The sequence below is a fragment of the Ornithodoros turicata genome, chromosome 3, assembly GCF_037126465.1.
Source record: "Ornithodoros turicata isolate Travis chromosome 3, ASM3712646v1, whole genome shotgun sequence".
Classification (NCBI taxonomy): Eukaryota; Metazoa; Arthropoda; class Arachnida; order Ixodida; family Argasidae; genus Ornithodoros; species Ornithodoros turicata.
In genome coordinates, this window is record NC_088203.1 from 22820472 (window position 1) to 22841506 (window position 21035).

At 46.8% G+C, this 21035-nt stretch overlaps 2 protein-coding genes across 2 annotated transcripts; both read left to right on the plus strand.

Moving 5' to 3' along the window:
• The first annotated feature begins 5379 nt into the window (after positions 1–5379).
• Positions 5380–15162, plus strand: LOC135390041 (uncharacterized). Its single transcript, XM_064620059.1, has 5 exons — positions 5380–5575; positions 9978–10019; positions 11561–11605; positions 13516–13638; positions 14965–15162. Exons 1-5 carry the CDS (start codon positions 5518–5520, stop codon positions 15102–15104), a joined length of 408 nt encoding a protein of 135 aa, XP_064476129.1. The 5' UTR covers positions 5380–5517; the 3' UTR covers positions 15105–15162.
• Positions 15163–17741: 2579 nt separating this feature from the next.
• On the plus strand, positions 17742–18596 carry LOC135389208 (uncharacterized). Its single transcript, XM_064619273.1, has one exon. The coding sequence runs from the start codon at positions 17742–17744 to the stop codon at positions 18594–18596; it is 855 nt and encodes a 284-aa protein (XP_064475343.1).
• Positions 18597–21035: the final 2439 nt, after the last annotated feature.

Consider the following 21035-nt stretch of genomic DNA (forward strand, 5'->3'; position numbering starts at 1 on the left):
CACCAGACGGAATAGTTGACATAAAGCACTGGAGTGCAGTGGTAGAAATGGATCGGCCCAGGGCGCACAACCTGAAAGCATGCCCTAAGCTGACGCCGGATCATGTAGATCCACGCCCATATCAAAAGATGAACGTGGCCACGGCATTCCAGGTGAGAGACATGAATAAAGTAACATATTCCTGTGATGAACGTCACCTCTAGCCTGATACCAAAGATGTAGGTATCGCACGGCAATGATTTAGGCTTCAAAATATGTGTGTACTTCATCCAGTTCTCTCAATCGGCATATTTGCCCATCGAGCAGAGACTGTATAAGAGCCACGGTAAAATAAGCAATATTAGCAATAAAAAGCAGCTATTTTCTATTGCTCACACAGTTGTTCAGCTGTTCAGTTGTTGCAAAGGGGATGAAGCATTATCAGCCTCATCACGACTACCTGACAGACTGCGATGCATCAATTGCATTCGTACAACGTGTCAACCAGCTGGTAGACGTCATGAATGCGAGGACTCCAAAAGATGCACTCACTACAGACCCACAAAAGCTACAAGTAATGAGTTTATCTAAACAAACTTGTTCCCAGTCTATCGTACATATGCATACATTAGATAGAGTGTGCTGTAGATTAAATGAAATAGCAGACAAATAATAATGTTGCTGCTATGCATATGTTTATGTAGCTTCCTGTAATTTATTTCCTCTAATAGTTTTTTTTTTCTATCTAGACAATCAAGAGCTTTCTTGCCTTCATAAGCGAGTGGGAAACAATCTGCAGCCCACCAGGCAATACAGAGGGTTTCATGATCAGACAAACTTCAGATGGGCTAAAGGTTACATTGCAGGCAACACTACAGTTACATCAGTACTTGGTGTCTGAATGTGAATTCCGGTACCTCATGACAGCTCGCTTGAATCAAGATGCTTTGGAGGTAGGCATAACTTAAGTCATGAAGAGAACCATGGCTCAGTCACATTGGCTTTTACAGCGTTTTTTCGGCATGATGAGGAACTCCTGTGGGCAGAACCAACATCCAGACTCGACACTCTTTGTCCAAATGTTTCGGTTGCTTAGCACGTACTCCCTCATCAAGCCACCACGTGGCAGTAATGTGACAGGAGCTGAAATTTTGAAAAGCTTGATTGACTTCAATGCAGCTGATGCATCGCAACATGGACCCACTGAACTGCTACAAATGCTCGATACATTTATTGCCACAGTATCTACCAGAGAAGTGCCACAGGAAGTAACCGCAGGTCAGCATGACTACAGTGTGACCCAATCAAAAACAGATATTGTTGCTTATGTGGCTGGATTTGTTGCAAGGAAGATACTTAGCTTTTGCACATGCCCGCTATGCTCTATGAGCTTTGTCACAAATGAAACCGTTGACGAGCGGTATAACTTTATATCGCTGAAAAACAGGGGAGGGCTCATGTTTCCATCGAGCGAATTTCTCGCCTTAATTGACCACTTAGAGTCCATAATAATGAGGGCACTTAGCAGTTCAATGCATGAAACGATCCTCTTTTCCGTTGTAGAATAGGTATCCAGCACAACAGTGCCCCTTGTAGGATGCACTGAGCACAAAACCGATGTTACAAAGTCAGTTGTACACTACTATATTGTAATGCGCCTGCACATCGCATGCAAGATGGAAAACCGCATACACGGTGAGAAGGCAAAGAAATCTAAACTGCTGAGAAAACAGTCTCGCCTTCAATAAATGAAGCACTCTGCGTGCTCCCAAATCGATGGTCATCTCTGGGTTGACTGCATGCTGATAGAGTTATATAGTTATGTGCCTCCCCGTTTTGCGCATTTGTAACTGCAAGAAGTTTCGAATACCTTCGGGGAAATCGTCGCCACACAGCTCGAAAGTACGTAATGAAGTCCAGAAAGCATTTCCTTCTCAGTTGCTCTTGGGTGCTCACAAATTACACACCATGGGCAGAGCTGCTACAAAGTACGCGCTCGAACAACTCGCATTACCAACTCGCGCAAGATGGCGGATACAGATAAAGGTAGGTTGGGCTTCCCCTCAGAGCAGAAAGAAAGTCTTTTTTTTTTTCTCGGAGAATATTCAAGCAATGCAAAATAAAACTCTCAGACATCACCGCGAATGTACACATATTATATTAAAATATAAAAACATTTCTTAGCGGTGCTCCCTAGAATGAAATTGTTTGTGGAAGAATGCACTGTGAAGGCTACTGGTTTCGGAATCCAGCCTCCCAGGTCACAACAGCGCCGCGGCGCGGCCGAAATTATACGACGAATTAAGACTCAGATTCTACAGCAGGGTGAGCGGCGGAGATCGGACTCCTTCCTTTTACTCCGTGGGCCTGTCACACATAGCCGAGCCGCCATCCTGAAAATGCGTTTCGTTCTTGTTGCTACGTCAAGATCGTACCGACACTTCCAGCTCTCTTCCTCAAAATTTACATTGTGAAGCATGTTCTCCATTTTATAATTATCGTGAAGCATTTCCGCTGGAATCATCAATCGCTGGAACGACAAACGCGACACAATACAGAGAAAGAACGGCAGAAAAAGCGAGACACATTGTTTACCTACCGACGACCAAAACACGGTCACACACAAGTCGTATTTATTTTCGTCGATTCCGTTGTTTGCGCAAATTTCCAGCTCATCGTTGACAGCTCAGACACCAAACAGCTATTGGTGACAAGGAATTTACTCACGCGGTGGCACCAAACACATACACACGCACAAATGACAAAAGATCCCAGCGTGGTATCGGGAGGCCCGCCATTGCCCGCCGGCGCCAAAAGGAAGCCACCTCACTCCTCCGAGCGCTCCGATTGGCTGGATGAAAAGCGTTCTCGTTTCTGCCCTCCGATTAAGCTGCAGCACGGAGCGGCTAAGTCGTTTCTTATTGAAATATTGGCTGGGAAACGTGCTGTAGTACAATCCCCAGCGCTGCACTGCAGTGACGGTCTAGTTTCGGAATGCAAAACATAACGTAATTAAGAATCGAACGGCAGGACACCTGTGAAACACTGTTAGGATACATCAGTATACTGGCACCTTACAAAATTGTGTGATGACAAACAACGACCAATGCTTGCAGCGCAATAAATACTCACAATCTCTGTTGCCTCCCATTGTTTTCTATGGGCACACACAGCACTTTAGGGCCCACCAACATGGCGGCCCGAAGGCACGCCTCTTCCCCACGAGCCCCTCTCCCATGCGCGATCCAGCCTTTATACATAGAGATCAGTGGTCGCAACTTTGAAGGCCCTGGGTGCATCAGGATTAACAGTCACACATCGTGCCGTGGTGGGTATGTGGCCTGGAGGACCTACTGACTAAAAATATGCCATGACATTTCCAGAATTTGACTGTCATTGACGAAAAATCGTAGTCTAAACATGGGCCCTGTGCAAAAATCGACGGAATCCCCATAGGCGCAATGCATTAAAATTCATTTGGCCAGGGTGCACTAGGTTTATATTCTGCTAGCGCCTTTCATGCCTCTAGGGGTTCTATGGTTCTATCTATGAATGGTGTTCTTCTGCATTAGACGATGACATCTTAAAATTTTAATTCTGTTTAGCTGTTAATTGGCATAAACGCCGTCTCCCATTGAATTCACGTCCTGTAAGGTCGCTTCCCGCATAGCGGCTGAGCATAGTGGCGGACGCGCCGGCGGGAGGGTGACCGCGAATTTTGGGATTGTACGCCACGCATCTCTGCCACATGCGAGCTTTGTGCAGCAAGCACATACTTTAATGAAGAATGAACTCACCCACGAAACTTGAAAGCCAGAGAACAAAGGAACGCTGTCCACCACAGTGTACTCTGGGAGCTCTGTTGAGCTCAACCGTTTCTGTCACTAGACAGCACGGCGTGCGTTCTCGATGCTCAAAAATTGCAAGACAAAACGTGCGGGACGGTAGAACTTCGAAAGATTTTCGCTGCTACCCGCTACCCAACTGCTACCCGCTGTGCGTCCGGAAAGCCTCAAGTTTCAACGGTTGAAACTGAACAGGTTCGAACTGGTTGGGTGGATGCATGATGGATCATGATTGGGCAGACGGGCAGACGCCATTGCTTCAGCTCGTGCTTATTGAGTATTTATTTTTTGTAATCTCCTTTAATCTTTGTGACCGTTCATTATAATTGGCGTGGCGGAGATTAAATGTTAAATAACACATATGCCAATCCAGCGGAAGTGACATTAGCATCATCTCATTATGCCATCGCCATCGCCGTTGTATCGACGAGTATGGTATTGTGGTGCTGTGTGTGTTGGAAATCGCTGCTTAATCGTAACGACCTCTTTCATCTTAAATAGGATAAATTTTTACACGTTAGTGTTCCTCTAATCCATCTTGCGAGGCATTGCACGGGAAAATAAGGGCTTGTTTTTGTGCCGCGCATTTAAATCGGCCATTTAAGTCGATCTCGAAATTATAGTATCATTTTATTCCTCGTGGACCACTGACCGCGGTATCGAAAATCCCACACGAAATAGTGGCATACTTTGACTGTTGTTCGATACAATACATGACAAGAGCAGACGCCGGATGTTCAGGGTATGCCAGAATTCCCTCTCTGAAAAAGAAAAAAAAAACGAAAAAAATGTCACTCCTTAAGACGTAAGATCCAATCAGGGCGGGACCTAGAGCAATAGGAATACTGCGGCAGTGGGGACGCCTGGCAGAGTTATGGGGCTTTTCTGGACGACCCCATTCTCTTCTTAGCGCCGCTCTCTCATTCCTCCGGATAGGAAGTAACGTCACGCCGCTGCAGCCGCTGAAGAAGCGCTATCTTTCAAATTCGGTTATTTTGTATCTAAGTATTTTTGGTGCGCAAAAAGAAAAAAAATAGCCAAATAGATGGTCAGCCGTTGCCGAATTTAGTGATGAAGGGGTCGAGACAACAACCTTTTACTACAAGGTTTTTATTTCTCACGCCGAGCGAGGCGCGTGACAAGCTGAGCCACACAGAAACTAGCTAACATGGGGCGGAAGTATCGATGGCATCGGTTCCCGGATGCGACCGTTCCATTAAGGGCAAAGGAGATAGCGCACTACTGGCGCAGTGACAGAAGTGACTAGTGCAATTCGTGACGCTATATTGGCGGTCTTCCCAGTGCCATCGACAGAGGGCTGAAGAATGGACGACGGCAAAAGGCTACTGTTCCGGATCGTCCAGGAGCCTAGACGTGCACTTTACGCTCACTACTGTTTTATGTCTTCCACTGAATGAGATGAAAAAAGATCGGCCATAAACTTTTAATGATAGACGTGCCGCGCAGATCGTTGTGCACGTTGCCCAATTTCGCTTTTGTTCATTATCACACAAGAGAATGCGGCGACACAAAAGAGCAATTAATTCGTGTCTCTATCACCCGTCACGATGCTCTACTTCCTGTGAGAGCTCCAACACCCAATTCCTTCACTAAAGGTTTTCTCTTCAAGTGACTTACAGTTCAATACCCGTATTCACGATCAGTTGAGCTGTAGTGTTGGCAGAGGGTTGGAATGCTGTACTTCGTTCTGGTCACTGCGTTTGGTGTTTCATGCGGCGAAGATCAACCAAGTTAGTGCTTTTCGATTTCGAAGGCATCTATAGGGGTTTTCCCCCAGTGCCAACTGGTTTTTAGCGGCTATATTTAATGGGCCGAGTAGCATTGTTCTTTTTTTAATTAGGAGTCTTCGCACAAGGCTCTTTTTTTAGGTAAGTTTACTGCTCAGGTTGCTAATATGGCATATCGAACTTCCTATGAATCCCGCCGTTTGCCCTCGTCACCTTCCGCCATTAGAAAGCCGTGTGTGTTCGTAGATCATTGATACCCTCAACGTGAAGCTACTTTACCTGCCGGAACCAATGGCAGCATGCATAACTCAGAATCTTATCAGCTGGTTGGGTACGGTAGACAAGGTTTTTCGGAACCCACGTTATCAACGGTCACCTATCACTAACTACTGTCGATAAAGATTGTTAGTAGACCGTTGAAAACGTCACCGTGAAGCTACCGTACCTGCCGGAACCAATGACAGCCTGCACGACTCAGAATCATATCACTTCATTGGGTACTGTAGGTGGGTTGAAGGTGATTTACAATATTTCAAGCTAGCAGGGATTACAAAGCAATTGTCCTGCATTCCTCACTTACCAGGGACTGAAACATTCGAACAGCAGGAGGGGATAATGGATGTGCCTCCTCTTCGGAAGGACATCCTGTCATTGTGTGCACTACAAGTTTCCTTGCCTCAATGCTGTTTCTCGGTCATGTATCTAAGATATATCAGAACACCGCTTCTACCTGATCTGTGTGCCACATGTTGTGTCTACACAAGAGGAATACATGCGGGAAAACTACTGAAAAATGAAACCGCATTGTTCCTTTACTGTGCAGGCTGGTTCTGTGTGTATTAAGTATTCTAAGAATGCTAATATTCATGTCAGGCTAAGTCCAGGAGCTTACTGGAGCTGCGGTGAATCTCTATGTGCGGTGGCTGTTAATGAGACCCTGACCAGAAGCAAGAGGTTTACACAAGCTCACCACAAGAGATACAGTGAATGAGTCACTAATACACTGACAACTCTGCAAAGCATTCACTGCAAGTGGACAGCAGCTTCAGTGAACGTGTACAAGCAGTCTCATACCTAGAATTTTTGGTTTTCAGCACTTCATTTGCGATTAACTGATGGGTTCTGTAGAAGTGTAGGGATGGGGAAACCAATACGAGTTTCCTGTGCACATGGTAATCGATACTCCAGGGTCTTTAGCCACGTGAACTATTTGAAGTGTCGGGGAAAGATTAAATGGGTTGGGACGCTTTCATAGAGATGGTTTGTTACATCATAGGTTCATGTTTTCCACACCATAATACTGATAAAAAAGAATTATTTTTGTTACGTGTCATACTTCGCGAGATAGAAACCCTCGAACAGATGCCACAGACCTCAGAGCTATAACCAATCCCATTGGTAGCCGTTAGGGCTCTGACATTACAGCTACAGAAGCCCTATCACCACCACCACCACCACCACCGCTACAGAAGTTTCGGTATTCACTGTGCCCATTTTATAAGTTCCATTTTCATCTTGGTTGTAAAACACACATTGGTACAAAAGAGGCTTCTTTTACGTTTACATGGGATGATGGAATGTGCAACCCCTCTCAGTGGTTAGTGGGATATGACCTCATTTTGACTATAAGGCTGACCACAGAACAAGGATTTGTTCATCTTGCAATGTCCGTGTTCACCCATGATGAACATTATGCAGGTCAGTAGGGCAGTTCTATGATCTATGTATGGCGATAAAACTATGTGTTATGTGTGAAGCTACAGTATCTGCGGAATGTGTGGAAATATGCATTGATACTAAAATTAACCTGGCTGCTGAAACCAATATCCAGATCCAGATGTAATATTGACATCGCCAGGTGATGTATGCAAGCAACTCGTCATCTCTCTTTGTACTTTTTTTAGTGGTTGATTAATGTGTTGTGGCATGACGGCATTGGTCTTTTGAACCAGCAGAAGTGAGATGCAAAAATGTCTCTGGTAATTACAGTTTCACTGTGTACTTGTGTGCAAGGTATTACGCCATTTTCTCCTTCTTTCGTTTTGTCCTGCTCTTGAGCTCTCAAAAGCCATATATATATGTCGTCATGTAAGTATCTTGTGTGTTCTTGTATCTGGTACTTGCTCTCTCAACAATCCATAATTTCGGCAAATACTTTCATCAGGAATCTGCCGCTAGAGTCGTCATTCATACCACATTCTTACGTACGTATACCTACAGTATGTATACGACACAATGTTGTTGCCAAGTACGACTCGTTCACATGATTATTTATAATGCCCGTAAAGCAGCTTACTTATTGTTCCTCGAACGGCAAACGCGCCAGCCATTCGAGAGAGAGATGTGTGTGTGTGTGTGACTTCGCAAGCAGCACGTGATATGCAGCGGTTACGATGCGAGAGTGAAATCTCGCAATTAAGCAAGCAATTGACTTACTTTATCAAAGGTAACTATAATTCCAACAAAAATATCGTATGTAGGCGTAGCACAGCTCTGTTGGTAATGCGTGACGTCCATGGTGGTCTTCGCTAGTTAGCCGTAGTCCGGCAACGCGACGGCATAATTGCACGAATCCTAAGCGCACTGGTGGTATCAACAACGTGTTTTGGCATTTGCAAGCTATCCCACAAATAGAAAAACACTGCAGTCAAGGATGCTACGTCGATAGAGCAGACGATCCCTGCCAACATCGCTTGTTTACATTCCTGTATGCTCCGTAGAGAGGGAGGGATGTCTCGAAGAACGCTGATATCACTTACGTCAGCGGTATAGACCGCATAAACCAATTCCGTCATAAAAATGGCGGCCCCCATGTGTGTTTCGGGATGGTTAATTTACGATTATTTAAAATATCGGGACATTTTCTGGAAATGAAGGGTGGTTTCGGACACAGTTCGATATGAGCTTCCAGAATATCGTTACAGTTTCAATAAGTCATGGTACACCCGGAGCTGACGTCCTTAAGCCGAACGGTAATAATTTGTCCCTATAGAAGACCAAGAGCTACGGAGAAGCTTACATTAAAGCACGGTTCCTCGTGAGGCGATGCTTATGACTACACATATTTGTAAACATAAATAAAAGATAGGCATAACTGTTCAAGTCATCAATCTTAACGTACAAATCGAGTGCGCGACGCACGAAATGAAGCATAACGGGCTGTCTAGAAATAACTTCATGTTTAAGTGTCGAGTACAATCAGTGGCGTAGCCACGGGGAGGCTAGGGGGGGGCGCGAGCCCCCCTACTTGCCACGGACCGACCCACACAAATCGTGCAAATCCGAGAACATAATATATGTGGGGGGGGGGGCGGGGGGGGGGGACCAGTGTGACGATCGCGAAAGTTCTTGCAGTTCATGGCGTCTACCTAAGAAGCACTCTTGAATGGTTTTCAAAGTATGAGCTTTTCAAAATTCTTCCAATCTCGTGACACCACCTCATTGGTCATGACAGCCTATACATGTAATCGTACTGTGAACGTCTAAATCAACTATTTTCGTTCCTTTTTTTAATCCTCAGTTTGCAGTGTGCACAAGTATGTGTGTGTTGTCGACACAGGATCAGCGGGGGGGGAGGAGTTTTCGTATCGAGCCCCCCCTACCTTGGAAGTCTGGCTACGCCACTGAGTACAATAAGCCCGATATGCCACTATATCTACATGTTGCAGTATACATAGGCAGCAAGCAACGTGAACCACTTTTGCAGAGTGTCACGTCTTGTCAGAAGGAGAATCCTTTGGAACGTGTCAAAGTTTAATAAAAGGTTTAAGGTTAAAATGTCAAGGTTTAACGGCTAGCTTAACTGAATCGAATGCAGCCATGGCGCGAACGTACATAACGGCAAAGACACAGAACCAACGTCCTATAGGCTGTATATACGCGTGTGCTTTCTGTCCCCTGGACACTTCGCGTGTTCATGTATAACATATCTTCCTAAAGACAGCCCAACAAAACAAAGCTGTCTAAGTGAAATAGGTAAAAAATTAGGTTATAAATGACGATGACTCAACAGCAAGGCAGTTGGTCAACACTGTCAAGTATAACGCTATTCAGCACCTTTAATGCCCCTGTTACACAGGAAGCCTTCGACGACCGTTGAAACGAACTGCCTTTACTAATAATGTGCCTCAATGCTGGCTAGTATTCAGGCACCCTACTTGAAAGCAGCGCGCAGCGCGGTTAGGTGAGTGTCAAGCAGCATGGGCTGTCAGTTGTCAGATCTGAGTGTCAACTTGTCAAGTAGCATTGGCTCAGTGTCCTCTTAGAAGTCACACACGTTACACGCTTGCTGGCGTTACGCGCGCTTTTGAAGGCAGTTGGTTTCAAAGGTTGTCGAAGGCTGCCCGTGTTACAGGGGTGTAAGTCTACCATCCGCTATCCTTTCTCAGTCGCTAAATACTTGCAGACGTTCCAGCTGGTCGCCAGGCGCCACCACCACCGCCGGGAGGTATTTATTGTGCTTCATACTAATAGCTCTGAAACCATTGAATTAGGAGGGGGGTCGAAGGAGCCGTTGTTGGCTGCACTCAAGTGGGCATCATCTCGACTATAGCAAAAAAAAAAAAAAAAAAAAGGAAGAAAGAAAAGAAGGAAAGAAGGGGAGAACTGGGATGTCCATATACTCACCTCCAAATTTACCACTCACCGAATTTTCCATGAAGAGCCGGGGCAACAAAGACGAACAGAGTAGTAGCTATAGGGAATTGCTTTCAGTCATAATATCTTTTTTATTATTCTGTGTGGCAACTGTGGTTATGATAGGCGTACAGATGTGGACAGAGGACAGCAGGAAGTAGTGGGGTACAAGTGGGTTAGTACGTGTCCTGGGCCGACTTCAGAGGGAACTGTGCCGACATTCGTCTCAAAAGTCTGCAGAAATCCCAGGGAAAACCTGAGACAGCACAGTCGATGGTGGGACCCGAACCCATCAGCTCCCAGTCTTCAGCGCGACCTTGGCTACCATTGACGAGCAGGACCCCTTAACCCGCTCGGCCATACCGCTAGTCCATTATATCTAGCACCGCCGCTCGTTGCCCTTTCATAAAGCCAGCCAAGATAAGATTGCGACTTGTCCCATCTACCACGTTGCAATACAAAATGAGATTACCAGAAATATCAGATTACACCCTGTTACCAACAGGCAAATGAGAAAGATACATTTTCCACGCGTTTTCTGTTATTCTGTTACTTGCGTGGGAGGGCAACACACCCTTCAAAACAGAACTTCACTACACAGCACGCTCATGGCGTCAGTCACACAGTTACAGTTATCATCTCCTGATTTGTGGAGAGGACGGGGCGTGCGCACATCCAGTATGTTCGGGTCTAGTCGAGACTGGGAGGTACCCGGGTTCGAATCCCGGTGCCGGCTGTGCTTTTTCCTGGGTTTTCCTTAGGCGCCTTCAAACATACGTCGGCACAGTTCCCATCGAAGTCGGCCCAGGACGAACGTTCCCTCAGGGCGTCAGTCATGACGTTGCCCACCTCTGTGAGGCCGACAACGGCGAACCCTTTCATCATCACCGCTACCACCTCCAGTATTTTCAACAAATAAAAAAAAAGCGATCGATGTTATCCTGAATGCCAATAAAAAGATGGCTGGATCGGAGCCAGTTATGCTGTGAAGATTCGGGTGTTGGTACCGCTCCCTGTATATGTGTATAGGGGCGCAGCCATGTCGAGATTCCTTTAGGTCCTCTGTTTTTATAAATCTTCGAAAGGATTTGCATTACTCCTTTCATAACCGCCACTCTAAAGGGGGAAAAGGGATCTTACTACATTTGGGGACTATATGTGCATTGCAGAAGATTACACTAAGTTTAGGGGCTGTTTGCAGTGCTGGGGACTAGAAGCTTTAATTGCGCCGCGATTTACCCTATTCTGCACTAGAATGTAGTCTGCAAGGATCTAGCTTGCTTGCAACTATAGCATTTTGCTTCCTGTCGTCATTGCCGTGTACCTATCATTATATTTCCTTGCATTCTTAAGGTGACACAATGTACATGCCGCATCACGTGCGGAACGGAACACCAGGTAAGTTGAAGAACACAGGTATAAGAGCCAATACACCGCTCGCGGTTATTTTTTCCAGCGTGACATTATTTAGCAAAACCAAGCACTAGTAGAGGTTGCAAAGTGCAAGAACTGGTGATACGATGAAGGTAGAGATGGAAGTGCGAGCCTCCGATATTTCGAACACATGCTGCTATACTAGAAGAGTCTCTGTTCCAAATATCGGAACTTCCCGAAGTGAGGCTTTTGCTTCGATCAACCATTAATACCTGGTTTGTCAGAGACTGTATCAATTGGAAATAACGACGTTAATAGCACATTAGAAAAGCATGATTAAGACGTTATGCATTGCCGTTAACATACCAACACCACCATACCGCCTCGGTAACAGCACCAACATACGTTCGTTCAGAAGGGTTTGCACCTTACATGTAAATTATTCTAAAAATTATCATTATTGTTGTTATTATTAGAATACTGTTCCTTGTTTGTCGAGGGGTGATAACGTCCGGACGGACGGTTTATTCTGAAACCAAATGAACTGAATGATGACAGCATGTTCTCGCGCTCGCCTGTGGCTTTTCCCGGGTCCGCCATTGCATGTTCCTTCTAATTTACAACACAATTGATTTCTTCACTGTTGATGGCTGTATGGGGAAAACGCACAAGAACAGAGAAGCATGAAAAACACATTTGAAATGTGTTATTTTACCAACCAACCAACCAACCAACATTTGAAATGATGACGTCTAGAAAACGCGTTTTTCTTTTTTTGCTTGCTTGTTCGTGTGGCAGGTCGATGATTTTTTGACGTCAGGAAACTGCAAGAGATTACCTTGTTGTCAACAAGAAACAAGAAATTGATCTCAAACTCGAAGCTACACCTACTCTATCTGATACTGTCCGTTCCAGAAAATAATCTGTCCGCTAACGACGTTTCCTCTTCGCTTTTTCTACCACTCTGTCTCTGTCTATCCCTCTCTTTCTCTCTACAACGTCTTATGCAGCACGTTCTGTGGCAGTTTCCTGCAACTAAATTAAAGAGAAAGTTGCAAGATTTTTCCTACTTGCCAAGGAAATATGCATCGCACCTACTGGGCAGTCGAGAAGAATGCTATACATGCGCGTAATTTGTTCCTCTCTTAAGTGTCTTTTCATACATCGAACGAATTCTTATGTGCATGCGTGGATGAGCGTATTCCTGTGACTGGGATCTCCTGATACAATGGCACGGCAGACATCGTATTGCTAACAAAGAGTTCGAGATCGTATAAGAACACGTAAATTCCCTAAACTTTACTTTGGATCATATTCTCTTAAACTGTTAATTGATTTATCACCGTCTTGGTGCATTATGGTCATGAGACAATTGATGTTCTGAGGTTGGAACACATAGAAAGGACAAATCCAGAAGATGTGGGCTCGAATCCTACAGCTGGCTAACCTTTTCACTGACTTACTTCTTTCGTCTTTCCACATTATGGTCGTAGTTACCGCTGCACCAATAAAACAGGAACAACCATCATCGTCACCACCCCGAACTTTTTTAACGAATTAGAGCATTAAAGAGCCCACCATGGATTGACGTGGCTTTATAGGGTCACGTGACATGTCTCGCGCCTTCAGCACCACTCTAAGACCACTTCGAAAACAGCCAAAGCCAAACATTTCCCACCAACCGCGGCCCTATAAAGTTGTCGCATCTATAAAACGTGTTTTGCACAATGCCCGAAGACACAGCCAGTTTTCTTTTTTTTTCGTAACCTTTTGCTACGCATACATTCATCTCCAATTACGTCATTGATGTTGCACGCTATAACGCAAACATGGTCTCGGAGGGACCGCGTCTAAGACATGTTCAGAGTTCAACTAAAGTTAAGTGTTTTTGGTTTCATGAATTGTAAATATCATCGCCGGCTGTGACCCATCAGTGATGACATCAATTAAGTGTTGGGAAGCCAACTACACGTGCCTTCGTGCGAAATCCTGCAACAACTACATGTTTCATACCTTCTACTTCGGCTGCCTCGAAGGGGAGGTATGCTGCAATGCACGTAAGTGGCAGTCATTGTCTCACACAATTCGGAATCAGTTCCGGAACTATTGCGTTTTTTCCTGAAATACGATGGGTAAGTAACAGTGAATGTTTCATTCAATTTAGGGGAAGTGGTTTTCAGGAAATCCGCAGAAATACACCGTCATTGCAGACACCAGTTGCTGAGCGCATTGAATACCTCTCACAAAACCAGGAAAAAAATCAGGGGCATTTTACTGAATATGAATATGAATAGACTAATGGGTGAATGTGCAGGCAAAAGTGAATAATAAAAACCCGAGGCTCGGTGCAACCGACCACGGCGAGCTCTTTCACCACCACCACCTTCCTTCTCGTCGAGGTCATCACCTCGTCGCCCGTCTTCTTTCGAGAGGCATATAGCTGAGACCATGCTGAGTCATTTGGGGGCAAGAGACCTCGCAATTGTTTTCTTTTGTACCATGTAGTTTAACACATCATTGCACAGTGCATAAGGGCACTGAGGAAAACAGAATTACCTTTCTACTTGTCATAATCATAGCCGTGTCATGGCTTGTAAGAAGAAAGCCTTAGATCACACGCCAGCGTCTAGCTGTGACGTCAGAGGGACCGAGAGCCTCGGCCGTTCCAATAAGGGATCTCGTAAACAATCGACATCACCAGCTGTAGATCTGACTGCAGGAGATGTCGGTCTGCCATGATGTAACTATCGGATTCATGGCATCCGTGGATCTCGGAGTTTCGGTATATACGGGGTTTTCTACACATTGCCTGTTTGCTGTAAAATTTGCTATAACACCGACGAAAGTATAACTGGCGATGAAACTCCCTATTCATCATCTCAAAATGAAGTATTTGTTGTTGTCTGGAAACAGTAACCGACTTTTTTCATATTTGTCCAAGCGTAGTTGGGGAGAAGTCTCACAGCGCCGCTAAAAGGGCATTGAAGGGAAATACCTCCTCGGTGAAATGAAAGATGACGTTACTTTGAGAGCAACGCAAACAGAACGGGATTCGCCTGTTGCGTAGTTCGTGACTTGCACCTCCCCATGTCCTTCCCAAGAGTGGCACCCTGTGCAGACAAACCTTACGTGTAACCATCACTACCATTACCATTATCATTATTACCAAGAACGGTGGCATTGCAGAGCTGCATGTCATTGGTGTCATTTCCAGAGGTAATTGGGCGAATTGTTTAGGAAGTCGGTGACGTACCACTTCTTGATTTCACACATCTTGAGAAAGAAAGAACGAACAAAGCTTCGAAGGGCCTGATTGAAGCGCTTTCGCCCGTTGGCGCTGATAGCGAATTGCGGGATCTTTCACTTGTCATTTTCTTTTACAGTTGGAGTGAACAGCTGCCGAGGACGCGGAGGGCGCTGCTACACGGACACCGATGTCACGCGGCAGCAATGTCGCTTCAAGTACAAATCATTCGACTGCAACTACTGGGAAACATGCTGCACGAATAACGACTTCCCTTAGGAGGCCCCCATTGCGGTCTTTCAGAGTAAACCAAATAAACCAACGGCGTTCTACTGCACACTGTTTCTGTTCTTTCCCGTCATAAATTCCTCTACAACAGAAGCATTCGGGGTTGCTCAATAGGTAGACCGGATAAATGTATAGGATCAATGTACCATTTTGCTAACCACATCGCAGCCCAGGGATGCACGTCCCGCGACCACTAATACTTCTTCGGCACGGTCTGCAGCAAACGCCCCTAGGTTACCTAAACTTCACATTGAGACGTTTGCCGGCGACTTGGCCGATTGGCAGTCCTTTTGGGACCAGTTCTGCTCTGGCATTCATGGTAACCCAACCCTGTCTACAATCGCCAAGTTTCAGTCTTTACGTTCCCTTGTTGAAGGCAAGGCTGAATTCGCCATCAAAGGGCTGGATGTCACGGCAAGTAATTACCCAACCGCTGTCCAAATTTTACAACACAATTTCGGAACAAAAGTCGCCTCATATCGCACCACATGGTCCGTCTTCTAGAGCTCCTTACTGTTCACTCTTCGGACGACGTGGGGAGACTCTGTTTACGGTACGACACCATTGCAGTCCGCATGCAGAACTCGAGCAGTCTGAAAGTGCCTGAAACTGCCTACAGTATTGTCCTTTTGACCGCCATACTGCGTAAACTCCCTTCTGACCTCGAACTAGAATACTACCGACAAACAACGAAAAACAACAGCAGTCTACAACCGCTTGCACAATCATCTACGTCTCCAGCTTCAGACACTACCCTTGCCCAAGATTCCGACACTCTTTCTTCCTTCCTCTCTTTCCTACAAAGGGAAATTGAACACAGAGAGCATATGGTGATACGCCAAAGGAAGTTACCCGCCACGCAGTTTGGGAACTCATTGCTAAGACCACTCGGTAAGACCGCTTCTGCTGCAGCTTTGAACACCACGGCACATGGCACACCCACCGGGGCGACTTCGCTCCACTGCGTTCTTTGTGGTTCGGATCAGCACTCAGTGCTTGCCTGCACGTCCAACTTGACCCATGAGCAAAAGCTACAGAAATTACGAGCCGCTGGTTGCTGCTTCAGATGCGCTGAGCAACGACGCCTCGCCTGCCAATGCCGAACGGCCACAAAGCTCACATGTGCCCACTGTGCCGGGAAGCACTTAACGTCCCTTTGCTGTAAAACTGCGCAAGCGGCCCATACTTCATCAATGGGAATTTCTCGTCCTCTCGACCCAACTGTGCACATTGCTCCTTCTGCGTCCTTGTGCGACGTGACTTCAGACAGTCGCCGCACTCCTGTCAACGTTTCCACTATTCAAGAGAGGTCGATTGTCCTTCTGCAAACTGCCAAGACATGGGCCCATTCCCCCGCCTGTCCAACGCGTAGGAAACTTATTCTAATTCTCTTGGACAGTGGTAGCCAACATAACTTTATTCGGAAGGACGTTTCGGAAAAGCTACACTGCCCCACGGCAGGGCATGAAGAAATTGCAATCTTTGCCCTCAGCCGTCGGGCAAACACCGACGCTTTATCTCGACGAGTCAGGGGGCTTAATCGCTTCATCGGCGTTACGGTCGTTACAAGCTAACGAGTGGCGGGAAATTCAAAAAGGTGGGCACGTGACCCATTGCGCGTGACGTGTACCACGGCCTTCACGTATCGCGCGAAGAGCGCCGTGCACGTGTTTTATCACGTGCCCACCTTGTTAAGTTTCCAGCCACTCGTTAGCTTGTAACGACCGTAACGACGATGAAGCGATCTCTCTCCCTGGCTGCTTCTCGGGAAAGCTTCGAGCTACAAGCCCGTGAATTCCAAGACCTGTGCATCGGAACCTTGCCTATGCCTGACGCTGTTCTCATCTTGCATGTTGCAAGCTTGGGCATTGAAGTTGCCAACCATCATAGCCATCCACTTGACTATCAAGGCATTTCTGTGTTCATTGGTGCCGATTAGTACTGGAGTGTTGTGACCGGCAACACGCATAAATTATCTAATCAATTTTCAGCGGTCGAAACCATCTTTGGTTCGATCCTGCAAGGTCCACGGGCCAATGCAACCAAACCCTCCTCGGTGACGACACGTCCTGTACACTCGTTGCACGTACAAGCCCAGGACATTACCATAACCCAAGAACTTCAACACTTTTGGGACCTCGAGCACCTCGGTATCAAGGATGTTCCAATGCCAGACACACCATACGATGATCCGGTAATACATCGCGTTAACCAGACTGCTCGCCTTCATGATCGACGTTATACGGTTCGTCTTCCTTGGCTACAAGATGCTACCGAGTTACCCAACAACAGGACTATCGCAGAAAAGCGTTTAACGGTACTCACTCGCACCCTTCGCAGGGGCAAAACCCTTCTACATACGTATGACTCCACCATCCGCCAGTATCTGGAGCATAAACATGCAGAGAAAGTGGACTCCCAGACCCCCCTGAAATTTCTCCAACTTATTATATGCGCCATCATGCCATCATCCGAGAAGATCGTGAGACAACGAAAGTGCGCATAGTTTTTGACATTACCTCCAAACAACCCGGGGCTCAATCACTCAATGATATTCTCGCGCGTGAACCAAACCTAAATCCTGACATACTCAAGCTTTTATTTCTTTTCCGCTCTAACAAGATTGCGATGATTGCCGACATCGAGAAGGCTTTCCTGCAGATTATGTTAGACGCTCAAGATCGCGACTGTCTTCGGCTTTTCTGGTACACGGTCACCCCATCTGCAGACGAACCCCTGCCTCAAGTTGAAACATGGCGCATGACCCGAGTTCCCTTTGGAGCCACGTGCAGTACATTTCTCTTAGCTGCCACCATAAACCATCATCTACGGTCCATGGAATCTACTTATCCTTCGACAACTAGCCGGCTGAAGTGTCATTTTTACGTCGACGATCTCGTTCTCTGGCGTACGGCTGGAGACAATATTAGCTGCTCCCTTTCGTCAGCTTACGACTTTATCAAGCCCGCAAAGCCTACCAAGCGACATGTCTTGCGTAGCATTTCCCGCATCTTCAACCGCTTTGGACTTTTAGCGCCTTTTGCGATAACTGCGAAGATCCTTTTCCAAACCCTATGGAAGGAGTATACTCCATGGGATGATGTTTTATTGCCTCTCCACAGCACAGGCTGGAACACCTGGTGCGCCGGCATTCCCAAGCGCGAGAGTTATTCCCTTCCTCGCCTACTTGACCTGGATGCCCCTACCAGCATTAAGCGTTTCTCTCTACATGTTTTCTGCGATGCAAGCCCCGGTGGCTTTGGCACGGTTGCTTCCCTTCGCAACCCAGACGTCTGCAGAGTCAATTTCGTGGCCGCCAAATCTCGCGTTGCACCACTCAAGACTCAGAGCCTTCCTCGCCTGAAACTTATGGCGGCACTCCTAGCAGCTCGGCTTGCCCACACCGTGTCAGATGCGTTTTCGCTGCAAAAAGAAAACTGTACAGCTTGGACGGATTCCATGATTGTCTTGGATATTCCATGATGGGCTGGATTCTTTCCGATCCCTCCCGCCTCCCACCTTTCGTTCGTCATTGTGTCGCAGAAATTTTTGGAACAACTGACACACACAACATCGAGCGCTCGATGTTGTGTGTGTCTGTGTTCGTCCTGGTTTTAGCGCTTTTACATTATGCAACGCTGGTGAAGAGCTCCCTCTGGCTTCAACCTTCCCTGTGTGGCTTCAACAGACTACCAGCCTTCTGCCCCATGACTCCCCAGCTTACTCGAGATTGTGGCAAACGCCCCCGAATCCTCCTCTAAAGTGGACGTTGAAGTAGGATTTCTTCTTGCACCATCTTCTTCGCATGAAGCCATCCTCGCTCTGCACGACTACAGCTTGTTCACACGTTTGCTTGCTCTTACCGCATGGATTTTCCGCTTCATTCATCGTTGCAAGGAACCAACGCTTACTAGCCCATATTCCGCTACTCTCTCGGCGACCGACCTGGGTAATGTGGAGAAGTACTGGGTAAGAACTGTACAGCTAGAAGCATTCGGACCGTATCACGCTGCGCAAGAACGTTTGAAACCCCTCGTAGCTTCCGTTGACAAAGATGGCGTCATACAGCTTCAAACTCAGCTTACGTCCAGCTCTCTCGATCGCTCTGTTATCCACCCGATGATTCTCCCAGGCTGACATCATTTCACTCACCTCTTTGTCACCTACACTCACGTTCAGCAGATGCATGCTGGAGTTCAAGGAACCCTTGCTCAGCTACGCGAGCGTTTTTGGATTATGCGCTGCCGTCAGACTGTCAATAGGATTATTTTTTCCTGTCTTATCTGTCGACGTTGTGGAAGCAAGTCAGCGACCCAGAAAACTGCTTCGCTACCCCGGGATCGTTTATCTCAAGGCGAGCCTTTCCGTATCACGGGGACAGACTTTACTGGCCCAATTTACTATCAAACCGACTCGCAAGGTACGGCTCAAAAGTCGTACACCGCTCTATTTACCCGCGCCGTAACTCGAGCACTCCATCTTGAGCTCACATCCTCCATGAATGCTGACGCCTTTCTTCAGCCATTCAAGCGATTCGCAGCATGACATCCCTCCCCCCCCCCCCCATACCAGCAAAGGTCTACTCAGATAACTGTCGTACCTTTAAGCGGGCCACACGGGATCTCTCCCAGCTCATCAGCTCCTCTGCCATCCTAGAGTATTATGTTGCCCATCGCATTCAATGGACATTTATTGTGGGACAAGCACCCTGGTGGGGAGGGTTCTGGGAGCGACTCGTCTGCTCGGTCAAGGATGCCTTGTGCAAGATTCTGGTACGTAACTCCTTCATTTTCGAGCAACTCACTACTATCCTAACAGAGATCGAAGCCACCATTTACGTCCTCTGACTTATATTTACGATGACCCCCGAAACTTCTCCCCCCATTGTCTCTCTCACTTCCTTGTTGGGGAGCGTCTCATACAGCTCCCAGATTTTTCGCTAACCCACAACAACCTCAATCAAACCCGCTCATCGCTTATTGACAGAGCCCAGCGCCATCAAGATATACTTGCTGACTTCTGGCGTAGGTGGACTCGGGAGTACAGATCCGAATTGCCGTTTGCTCACCATTTTCAACACATCACAGTCGTGCCCTTTGCAGTAGGCGAGTTAGTACTCCTGTCCTCCACTCACCAAGCCAGAGCCCTGTGGCCACTCGCACGGATTACTGAGGTTCAGCCAGGACACTGCGACGTCATTCAGGCATGCAGAGTGATCCTTCCCAGTGGCTCTATTGTTCGACGGCCCGTTCAACTTCTACACAAACTGGAAGTCTAGCTTTACTTTCCGCTTACGTTTCCCTTAACTGTTACTTCCGCCCGGGGAGTGTAATAATTGTGGAAGACAACGAGGGCCCTGCCCCTCCCACCTATGCGCCTGCGCGCGTGTTAGTTAACGGAATCACTCCTGAGCAGTCAGAGCAATAAACGTAAATATAAATCGTGTGTTCCAGCTGGAGCCATTCTTTCCCCGTACGCTTCCTAACATTACTTTTTGTGTAAACAGCAAGAGCTGTGGAGGTTATAGCCAATGTTATGCTTGCAGCAAGAACTGCCATGCAGCAAACATTTTGTAGCATGACCTGACAAAACCACATTTGAGTATTTGATCTCCAGTTCCAGTCCTCCTCCTAGCATCCTGACGTTGGGCTGAAATTGCAGCGATGCTTGTGGTTTTGAAGTTAGACCCACATCTGATTGTGCCATTCCGAGTAACCACCGCCTCCAGACGCAGCGTCGCGTTGTCTACAGAGAAGCGCCGTGTTTTTGCAAGGCGAAAGCAGGGCGTTTCCATGGTTGGTGCGAAGGTGAGAAGTTTCGGATGTCTGTTGCAGTTCCCGAGAGAAATTGAGAGAAGGGTGCCAGTGATAAGTCCTGGCACGAGATCCCGGATAAAACTTTCGCACCATTACTAACTACAGT

Excerpts from the sequence above, each read along its gene's own strand:
- LOC135390041 (XM_064620059.1), top strand. The coding sequence starts at position 5,518 with ATGCTGTACTTCGTTCTGGTCACTGCGTTTGGTGTTTCATGCGGCGAA. Across the intron at positions 5,576-9,977 it reads ATGCGGCGAAGATCAACCAA|ACGTTCCAGCTGGTCGCCAG; the intron begins GTTAGTGCTTTT and ends AAATACTTGCAG. Across the intron at positions 10,020-11,560 it reads GCCACCACCACCGCCGGGAG|GTGACACAATGTACATGCCG; the intron begins GTATTTATTGTG and ends TGCATTCTTAAG.
- LOC135389208 (XM_064619273.1), top strand. The coding sequence starts at position 17,742 with ATGATTGCCGACATCGAGAAGGCTTTCCTGCAGATTATGTTAGACGCT.